General features: G+C 34.2%; 1 protein-coding gene across 4 annotated transcripts in view; it reads right to left on the reverse strand.

Annotated features, from left to right (window-relative positions):
* LOC119633706 overlaps positions 1-11,933 on the reverse strand; it is a 444,941-nt gene that overhangs the window by 395,260 nt on the left and 37,748 nt on the right. For 3 of the 4 annotated variants that reach the window (XM_038027397.1, XM_038027396.1, XM_038027398.1), the window contains one exon: positions 2,935-7,309. In XM_038027397.1, coding sequence (XP_037883325.1) covers positions 2,935-6,475 — 3,541 coding nt within the window. In that variant the 5' untranslated portion in view covers positions 6,476-7,309. The remainder of the gene's footprint in view (positions 1-2,934; positions 7,310-11,933) is intronic. The other variant, XM_038027399.1, reaches the window with a different exon arrangement.

Here is an 11,933-nt window from a genome sequence, read left to right on the forward strand (position 1 = left end):
AAGAAGAAGAAGGAGAAGAAGAAGAGGAAGAATTTATTCGAAAGTAAACGAAGGGAGGCCAAATATGTTTAGTATTCCCATTTGAGGATATTGGTTGGGCATAATTTGGTATAAGCTGCTGCAAAGAAACGCTATCAACAATAATAACTGACGCAGAAAGAAAAAAACGCTTGGCCTCTTATTGAAAACTATGTCCAGGGAATAATGGCACCAGTGCACTGGAATGTATTGTCACCTGCGCTATGTTCATTAGCAGTTCTGTTACCGATTAATATGTACAAGAATCCAATGTCTAGCCGCACTGCATCTCAATTCCCAATAGGACAAGGGTCGAAAAGTGAGTGTTCAAAAGGCGAGTTGCCATTGCATCATCATTGAAACTTTGTCGGGAACATGCAAAAAGTGTCTATTTAACAAAGGATAACAATTTCAGTAAAATACATTCGACTAATCTATGAAAAAGAGGAATTTTGTGTTTATAATAAATTTCCCAAATAATAACAAGTAAGAAAGTTATATTCGGCTAATCTTTTACGTGATGGTGGCTGATATTTTCTATTTTTGTAGAATAAAAGTGAAAATTTATCGCGTTTCTCTATTGTGGTTTATGGGCAAGAAGTAATCCTCTATGCATATCTACTCTTCAAATTGTTTTATGCGATACCCGTATCGATCGCAAATGTGAACAAAATATTAATCCGCCAAACAAGTTAACATACATAGTTTATCGTATTCTCGAAGTCTTTTCGTTTTATACCCAACTGCTTGTACTGCTAAGAAATAAGAAATTCTCGACTAGCAACAACGTTGAATATGCTGAAGACACCATGCGTTAACCACCAACTTTTACGCACAATTTTAGACCGACAATGTATGTTTTCAGGTGAAGAAAGTACAGAATAATTTTCAACATTCTGTGTTGTTTACCTTATGAGTAATGAACGCAAAATGCAAATTTGATCCCTTTCAGCTCTGTATGGGTCTGGTCAATTTTCTCAATTTTTGTACATGAATAGTGCGTTCCTCGATAAAGTAAAGTAATGTCTTCTCTCTTTCATAATTCATGAATAATAAGTAAATATCCATGCAATTTTTGCTTAGAGAAACACAGTTGCGATCATTTTACGCTTAATTGTGTGTGTGTGTGTGTGTTCATCCCATTTTCAATATCAACTTACGTGCAAGAGCTTTCATTATTTCTGTCTAGTTAGAAGACCATAGTTCCATTTTACCGACCAGGAGAATGTTTATCGTAGACATTACAGATAGACCAATACAGGTGCAGACGAACGCGATTAAATCTGTTTAAAATTGAATTCTGATTAAGAAAAATATATACTTTGTTGGGTCCCTGGAGCTTCCTTCGATGTGTTACAAGCGTTTTGACGAAATGGATATCCTTCCTTGATGGGTATAAAAATTAACGCAATTAGATGATAACAATTCTACTTCTATTTTGTTTTTATTCCAAACTCTAATTCTATATTGTAAAGCAAATCGCAGCAAAAAAAGTATATCAAACGCAGAGTAAATGGTTAATAATTATTATTGCACCGAGGTGGTCTCATCAAAGTAAATATAAAATAAATTTGTCAGTAACAGTTCTTCTGCTGTAGAAATGAATATTAGTGAACCATAATTAAAAATTGAAAACGACTGCTTCATCGTTTCATTGTATTAAGATTGATGACTTTAATTCCCAACCCATGTACTTCACATACGACTTAGGACGGTCACCAGTCATAAGAGAAAACAATTCTTACTATGGTTGCTTTGGTTTTGTCCGAATAGTCGTAAGAAAAAATTTCAATGTCATTTTATTACGTTAAGCTGTTAAATCCTGCATATTATGCAGAAAAAAATTCTTTGTTGTTTGTGATATCTCTGTAATGTTACGTAGAATAGGGGGCTATTAAGGAAAATTCAAAACTTAATACATTCAAAATAGCACATAGACCAGACAATGCAAAAAATAATACAAATGCATCACTGTAGTACAGAGTATCGGATAGTCAACGGGCTACAAAGTATTGATTATTTATTTAAATTAATTATCTCGCAAGTAACTTTATTCTCATATTAAAATTACAGACATGTCCAATCTATTGCTTTAAGTAACACCTTTAAATTTCTGATTTCATTAATTAATTTCATAATAAAACGCAGCCACCAAATGAAAGGCAAATTAAATTTGATCGCTTAATTAAGTAAAGGTCAATAAAATTTTGTAAACTCTGAACTGAAATTTGTGGTAATTTATTCGTAATCTATTTATGGACACGTTACGTACATATCCGAGCATGTATTGAAACGCATGTTTATCGAGAAATACGTATTATGCATACAAGTTAACGCACTACTACCGCACGAGCTCATAAATGCCACAATGTTAGAGAGCAAACGAGTTTTATAGTAAATACAATTTAACCACATAGAACTAGTAAATCGTCTGTGTATGTATTTGTGATGAAGTGAATGAAAATCTAAAAGAATGATTTAAGAAAGCAAGCCAGAGAAAAAGGCGACATCTGCATACGCAGCAGGATACGGTCAAGATGGCGGCATTTGCTCGGACGCCGTTGACTTACTTTGTATTATTTTTTTTTTTTTATAACTAAAATATGTACACACATAAACCAAATGTGCTATAGAAGTGCGGTAGTGTGGCCTTATTGTGAGGCAAAGCGACCGAAGAGATCGCCTTAAATTGCAAAATTAAATTAAAGTTGAAAAAACCGCATGTTTGAACAACTCTTTCAATTTCATATTAAACGAACACTGTTTGGTTGTCCATGGAGACGAAGGATGATAAGCAGCAGCTGTGTGTATTAAACAGCATAAGAAAAGCAAAAGGAGAAAAAAACAAAAAAAAAAATAAATAAAGACACGAGAAGAGAAGAGCAAGGAATCAAATGCAATAAAGCGTACACTCACCTCGAAATAGTTTGCGTTTGCCAGCCAGTTGCAAAGGCAATGAAATGCCAGCTGCAGTAGCAGCAGCATCCAATTGTACAAGAACACGAGACGCACCAGAATTCGATAAATTTGATAATGAAGATGGTGTTGCCGTTGCTGCTGTTACACTTGATGTTGCGTTGCCCACTGTTGGGGATGTTGGGCAATAGTTTGTCGTGTTCATAAGGCAATTATTGCCGCTACTGGCTAAAGCGAGTGTTTGGGGTGTTTTCATGCGTAATGAAGAGAAGCTCGAATTCGCGGAATTAGAAGCAGTTAAAGCGATGCCCGAGCCGTTTGTATCTGTACCCAAATTTGCCGCCAAACTAGACTGTTGATGATGAAGTTGAGCTGGATGATGATAATGAACATTTGATGTAACGTAGTTAGAATTTATTGGTGCATGATTGCTAGCCTGCTGTAATAAAGTGGTAGCAACGCAAGCTGGTGTTTGACTCGTTACAGGCGTCATATGGCCAACAGCGACAGCCGTGGCTGGTGGCCCATGCGCTGGGCAAAACGTACGCAACTCCCCATTGGCATCCATATAAATGGGTGGCGCGTCTACCGGCTGCCAAGACGGCAGACCACCCGCCGTCGGAATTAGTTGCACCGGTACAAAATGAGTATGGGGCTGATTTGTCGTCATATCACTGTTATTACCATTATTACAGTTAGTTATAGCGGACTGTATGTGTATGTGAGGTATACCCTGACTCATGGCCAAAATATGTTGCGCACAATGTTGTTGATGAGGTGTTAAGAATAATTTTTGTTGCTGTGTCGTTTGTGAAGGCGATACCTGTTGCTGTTGCTGGGCTACTGACGTCACCGTGCTCAAGGTATGACAGTTTTGAGGTTGAACTGGTAGTTGTTGCTGTTGAGATGGCGAATACTTTTTCTGCTGCTGAGAGTGATGATGCTGTTGTCGATAATACACCATAGTTTGCTCAACCGAATACAAGGCATTGTTTGTTAAGGAGGTCGACGAAGAAGACGTACAAGTGTTTGAGGTAACCACGGCAACCGCATTATCTGTGCTTGTGGCTGCAATTGCGGCCGATAGCTTTGCTTTAACAGCTGCCGGTTGAAATGGCGGTGCCAAAGGTGTTAATTTCGATTTTAATGCTATTAGAGTGGGTGATAGTTTTGCTTTTTCTTGCTTTATTAAACGGCGATCTCTTACATTATCGCAATTCAGACTTTGCAGTAAACGTTCAGCGGGTGTTAAACCGGAAAATCGACGCGTATTGTTATTATCGTCTACCGAACGATGACCGCCAAATTGATTATTCGCGTTTAAGGAACGTTTCGTACGCTTAAAAGGGGAACTTGTCAAAGGTCGCGTTTCAATGGGCGTTTTGTCACAATTGGTGCTATTTTTGATGGTGTGAACGTCCGCGTTATCCTTATCGTAAAACAATTGAGGATTATCGATAAATTTATAGCTTTCTCCAATAAAGGCCACCAAGTCGGAACAAGAAAAATTTAGCGAAGGATTTTTGTACAAAATGGAACTTTGCGGTTTATTATTATTATTATTATTATTATTATTATTATTATCATCGTTTCTGAGAATTGATTCGAGTTTAGAATTATTTTGATTTTCGACACCTGCACCGACAACAATAATTTTCCTCCCTAATAAATTATTTTCTTTTTCAGCTTTTGCTTTATTTTCGTTTTCATAATTAAAATGGTTGTTCATACTTTTCGCAGTCTTAAGCTTCGTTACGGATTCTTTTTTCGATTCTTTACCTTTTTCTTGGTAATTAGAATCGATAACATGTTCGATTATTCGTAAGTTTTCATAATCGATAATACGTTCTTCATAAACATAATTGCCCGAATAATTTGGTAAGTCATCATCTTCATTATCATCATCATTACCATTCTCATTATCTATCTGAACGCAATTCCCATCGACGAAATTATGCAAGCTATCGATATTAAAGCCGTTTGTCAAATTCGATAAACTGTCTGCGACTTGAATTTCTTGCGTACACAAACAACTTTCATGGCACAGAATATCATTTGAATTCTTTGAAATTACAACATTCGACTGTTCAAAATTAACTGATGGAATCTGCGTTTCGCTACCACCTGCTGATAGATCAGAATCATTTTCCTTTAAATTACATTTTTCTAAGGAATGTTTTCTCGTTATTACTAAGCCATGATTTTGGACATCGTTGCCTAGTGATGATAAAGAATTTTTAGCAAGATCTGCTTTTGACACTTTAGAAATTTCTTTGCACTCTTTCGCTTCTGAATGCGCCCTATTCGCACCAGCATTCTGCAAGCTTTCATGCTCCGTATTAACATTTTCCGATAATTTTATTTTATGGTTTATTTTTGATTTTTGTGTACTTGCATCAGATATCTGCTCATTTTCGCAATTATTTTCACTACTCTTCTCGGTTATCACTAAATTATCACTATTTTTTTGAACCTCTTTCGAAATGCTCTTGAGTTTCGAATTTTTACTTGATTTAATTTTAATGAAATTTTTCGAATTTTTCACTGTTTGTACCCGATTACTTAATTCGTCACGTTCGACACGCGTCTCTTCTAACATTTTCTCATTGTTGCAATTTGTTACGGATAAGCTATCATTTTTGGTATCATCATAATAGGTTTTTCGCGATAAGCTATGATACTGTAATGATTTCTGTAAAATTTCATGATTATAACAACGATTTTTGTTAGTTATCGATAAATTATTATTTTTCATATTTTCATTTGTATTAATTGCACTCATGGTTAACGGTTTAGTTTCAGTCAACGTTTTTATGGAAGAATCATGATAATCGTTATTTGTTATCGTTTGATTATCGCAATCGTTTAATTGCATTTTCGATGCGTTTAAAATTTTTCGCGACTTTTTTTTACGATTTTTATTAGATTTTAATTTCTTAAGTCTTTTATCATCGCAGCTCATTAAATTTTCGGATGCATCTTTAACTAAAGATAATTTTAAAGAATTTCTGAAAATTATTTGAGAATTTTCTTCCAAGCATACGCTATTAACTGCTAAAGCATCTTTAGCCAAATCGCAATTCGCTAGTTCTTCCGTTTGTGTACTATTATCGATAAGTTGCGATGGCATTTCATTTCCAAGCGTTGCCATAAGCAAATTTGGAGCATTACATGCTTTATTGTCAACCTGTTTTATCTGTCTAATATAAGCCCGTTTTTGTGCCGGAATGAAATCATCACATGAATCGGCATTTTCATCTGTTGCCTTTACTGATGATGTCAGACACAGACTGCCTGTAGTTTTTGTAAGACTGGCATCAACAATATGCTTCGTATACACAACCGAGCTCCCTGGAGTGGCTTCTTTATTATTTCTATTACTATTACTAATACTATTACTACTACTACTACTACTGCTACTACTACTGCTACTACTACCACCACTACTAGAAGCAGCTGCAGCAGTAGAAGTGGCGGTGACAGTAGTAGTATTAGTAGCAGTAAAGTCAACCAAGTTGGTTGTTGCAGTTGCTGCTGCCATTAATTTTATTTCACAAATACTTTACTTACTCCCACTCAGTAAAAACAAGGCAATAATTAACACTTGCTATTTATTGCTGGTCACTATGACACGCGTCACTTGGTGCAAACTTGTATAAAAATGACTGTATTTCTGAAATGGCTAATGGCTTTTATATACGTATATATATAAATATGTATATATGTAGCGAAGTTTATAGTTCCTATATACATTTTACATTTTCCTCTTTCGCCTTTTTCGCCTTTTTTGTTTTTTTTTTTATTTTTGTTGCAATGTTAATATGGTTATTATAATCGATTTATCAAGTGAGAACTTAACTTTCGATGAGAAAATCAACTTGTTGCTGGCGTCATTGATATTGTTAAGCTGTCGTCCATGCCTTTTCTCCCCATAGATTTATTTAGCTCTATTGACTCTTATAAACATCAAGTGCCACCAAGCAAAGAAAATCACATTATGGCTGCTTTATATTGCTTACTATTATCATCCTTATTATTAAATATTATTATTGTTACTTTTCAATAATAATTACAACATGTTGATGCTGTCACACATACGTACATTATAATAAAGTTTTCTTTTTTTTTTTGTCACTTTTTCCTCTACTCATGGGGAAATGTGCATGTATGAGTAAGTGAGTGAATTACGGCGTGGGCATTTTCACGTCTTTCGATAATTACTAAGAGTCATATGCAATAACTTCATATGCACCTCAGCGTAGTCCTATTCGTAGCATATGGGATCATATGAACGATGGTCGTTTTTTAATATATTTCGGATTAAATCGATTTTACTGCTTAATCAAATGCCAGTTCGCATTCGATATGTCGGCATCTGAAACAATGAAATTTAAAGATTAGAAATAAGAACATCATGTTAAAATGTACAAATATATTAGATGGGATAGTGAAAAAATGTAAGTCGGTTTAATCATTGCGAGCTGCGTAAATAAGTTAAAATTTGAAAAATATTTTATAATAATGACTATGATTTTTTATATGTATTTTTGTACTACGGGTTTAACAGTTGCAGTATAGGTGCTCAACTGTCATGCTGATCAAACAAAAAAATTATTTTAGATTTCTGAACAATTGAGCCTTTGCACAGTTCCCTCGCAGAGTGCGATTGGTCCAAAAGTTCGAGAAGAGTGCTTGCTCAGTGCTTAGTTCAAAGAGAAACATAACTGTTAAAGAGTCCTTTCCTCCACCAGAGGCGAAGAAATGTCTACATAGCTGTATCCGTCTACTGCCCTTGAAGCCGATGATTAACTCATTGTCTGTTACCGTCCGAGCACCATGAGATTAAGCCTTTTCTTTGTGAATCTTCTTGAGTAGCCTAAAGATATTAGATGTGTATTGTAGAACTCCTTGCAAAAGTAGTTACACTTCCGTCGCCAGAATGGACACAGAACAGAACTGAAAACATCACTGAGCCATACTACACGCTTTTATTTTTATGGGATAAATAATTATAGTCGTTCTCAGGTACTCGATCCCGCAGTCTTTTTGAGGTTAAGCATCCAGTTTGCGTATCGACATGTTTTAACTCACGGACGAACGCTTTTGAAAATGGATCGGTTTGGAGTATTTTTCGAGCATTTCCTTTGTAAAATCTTATTTTGGAATAAGAGTTTTGTGTTTATGAGTAACTATATTACGCGAAATAGAGTAGTGAGTGCCACTGTAGTGTTTTCACTCGTTGATTAACGTAACTACTCCAAACAATGTCTTCTTGCCTTCCTGAGCGCTTAAAAAGACGGTCCCTGTTCCCATACGAAGGATAATGAAAACACATAGCTGGCAGCGATAATACAATATTTTAAATGAAATATTTTTTACCATTCCCATGAAATAAGCGCTTTTTCTAAAATGATTGATCATGAGATGTCTTCACACTAAGTACATTGTGCAACAGATTGTAAATGAGGATAATTAAAACTTTTCATTTTTTCAAAATTTTTTAAATAGTAAAAATCTCTTGCTTGTACATTGCATAGAACACCTGATTTGCGACTTTAAGAACTGGCGGTAATTTACGCGCGCTTTAATGACAAAATGAACAAAAAGACGAACTGTAGTCAAGAAACTTAGAGTGATTGCAAATATTGATATTTGATTTTTACAGCTTTTCAATGTTACATGAATATATAATGCTAAAATAGTCACACTTGTAGTTTCCTATACTGTAGCAATTAACCGCACGCTTGCTATAAAAACAAGCAATTATTCAAATAATTAAATGAAATTCATTCAGAGTTTAAATGTTTAAAGCTATCTTCAGATATCATTTTCAATTTTTTTGTTTTTTTTTGTTTTTTTTGCGCAAAGGCGCACACCCACAAACACACTCATGGCCCCGTAAAAGCCCTGTATAAAGCATACAAAAATTGCACACGAAAATGCCACAAAAGTTTTGTTAACGACACCGCAATTACTTGCACGCATATACATCCCCATATGTACACTTATACATATATATATATATATATATATATTTCATTAAAACGTATAATTTGCAGCAACCGAAAATAAAGCTAAATATACATATACCATACGTATGTATAGATATGCATATATATGCATATATATGTGTACAACTGTTTGTACCTGAAAGGTTTTCGCAAACATGGTATTATAAATTTTATAAAATCAACTCAATTAAAATGGCTTAAAATTTTTAATAACAGCACTCAAGGGATACACTACATGTATGTATGTCCCTCCGCATAAGCATAAAACAAATCAACACATATATACAAATTAATGCACGCATGTAAACGAATTGCATATATTCGGGTATTAAGTAAATATGTTATTATTTATGTTACGTGTCCCATTCTACAACAGATGGGCATAAGTCGAATTTCTCTGTACCTACGTTCTAAAATAACAATTGCAAGAATTTTTAAACTTTTTAAAACACTTGTAATCATTTGAAAATGAAGGGCCAGTGCCAGTTCCAGTTCCAGGCGCAGCATTTGCAGTGAAAAAAAGGTTGAGCAAAACAATGATTTTCCCGATCAGCTGTACTTGTAGTTGGTATTTGTAAGCTAAAGTCTGCATGACAATATTTCAAAGTTACAAAGTTGATGCGCAAAAAAAAAAAAAAAAAAAAAAATTGATAAGATTCGATGGATCTTAGACGAATATTCCGCCAATGGGAGTTCGTTATTGAGTAATCTGTTAACTTCTCGTTAAGTCTTGAGTCTACTACGAACTCCCATACACCAAAGTTTAGAGTCTTTACGTGCCATTGCTTTATTATTATGTTCCGGGATAAGGATGAGATCGCATATATGGACATACTGATGACAGTTATATCTGAAGTAGCTCTATGCAAGACAAGTCTATGGTTCAATTTTGTTTCACAAAAAATGTCGAAAACCTAACAACATTTGATCCCTTCGCATGCACTTGTCTTTTGTATCTTCAGCTCTTTCGAAAGAAACAAGCCTTTAAGCAAGCAGATTACACGTATACAACTAATGAATCTTTAGGGCGATTGTTATTGGGAAAAAAACCGCACAAATTTCATATGTTTCCATATAGCAGCAAGTGGGATAGTAGAGCCCTATCACTCATTCGATATATGTCTATGTAGTGCAAATGCACTGTAGTGCAAAGTAGCTCGAAGTAAAGACAGTCATTAGCCTTCAAGAGAAATATTGCAAGATTGTGTCTGTAGACATCTGCTGCACCTGATATTATATCCCTCTATAAAATAATTGCAAAGAACATAGCTTAAGCTATCAGCCGTGATCCGAAGAATTACTTCCTATTCACTATCGTCAACTTGTGTAAAGTTCATATACAAACGAAATGATGAAATTATCATATCCTTCAGCTGTACATTCAAATATTAATTAAAACCCTTGTACATATTTCAATGAATAAACCTTAAACGATCATACGTCCTGATTGACACATGTGCAGGTAAACAAATAAAAGAGATTGATTGAATAGAAAATTGAGAGGAACGATAGGAATATACATGAATTTATTGAAATTTACCCCTTGTATAATAACATAAATAATTCATATTATTATAAATTAATTTAATATATGTTTATTGTCTCTTTTTAATAATTATTCATATTTATCCAGTTATATATTAAAATAATACGATAGGCGAGCTTCTAATCAGATAAATATTATATTAACAATTGGATAAAGATAATATGATTGAAAAAAAAATTGAAAAAAAAAAAACAAGCTAAAACAGTTCTACATGCAATATGGAACGATACCTACGATCTAAATGTAAAAAATTTGCGCCTATGCATAATATATATGCATTATATGTATACAAACGAATACCTACACATACGAACTTGATTAATGATTTCAAACTAAGGAACTGAGAGACAAAGTTTAGGTTTTTATTACCATTTTCGCAGTACAAGACTTTAAATTAATTGCCTTAAAATCTGAAAAGAATCCAAGATAGAAAATGACATCGATTCGGTCTTAACCTCTTTTTCGACAACCAGTAACTTATAAGAGTAAACCATGGAAAGGGTTACTCTAAAACTTAAAGTCCGTATATTTACCAGGCCCATCTATTACTTTAGTATAAAAAATGGAATTATGATGATGATGATGACGATGAAATAACTCTTCCATCCATTCCTCCAATAGAAGAAAGTGGTAACGCGGGACCAACAGACACTACAATTTGATACCAACACTTTCTGGGGGAATATTTGAAAGGTTAGTGTACAAAACGTCTCGGTAAAATTAACACAACCCTTTACAATTTTTGCATGTTAGCTCAACACTCACTTTGCATATATGTCGTTCAAGATTTCGTAATGGATAAATATTAAATGAAATCAACAAAAAAAATTAAAATTTCAGTAGAGTTATGTTAAAGTAGCAATGTTGGTTTGCTTTATTTTCGCTTCGCGATTTAATCATTAAACGAAAATATTAAGAAAACAACAATTGAGTTACTAACAATGAGGACAAAAGATGGAAAGTATGCGAAGTATGCTGCAAGAAGCCCATGCGACGAAAAAGAAGCTATTTATTCTTCTTTATTTTCCATTATTTACCACATGTTTTGTATGTAAGCATAACACACCAACGTACAAGACGGACTTACTGATTGAATGATTTAAATGAAATAAAAGCACCAGTGATTTCAAGTGAAATGATTTGACGAAATGACTTAAAATGCCTTAATTAGTGACATATTAAAGATTCATTCTAAGTCGAATACGAAGTTATGCATTATTTTACATATTCGTTGTTAGGACAAAAATATAACACTCGCAAGACTAACACTTGATAATCTCCATTTACAATAATAAGCAAAAAATCGAAAGCAGATTCATTCAGCGCTGCGTCGAACCCTGCTGACAACGACATTTATTTATCAAGTAATATAAGAGTAATGTAAATATGACATGAAAAACAGTATCACAGGAAATGTTTATTGCATATGTCATTAGTGAACA

Source organism: Glossina fuscipes, unplaced genomic scaffold (genome assembly GCF_014805625.2).
Source record: "Glossina fuscipes isolate IAEA_lab_2018 unplaced genomic scaffold, Yale_Gfus_2 2, whole genome shotgun sequence".
Classification (NCBI taxonomy): domain Eukaryota; kingdom Metazoa; phylum Arthropoda; class Insecta; order Diptera; family Glossinidae; genus Glossina; species Glossina fuscipes.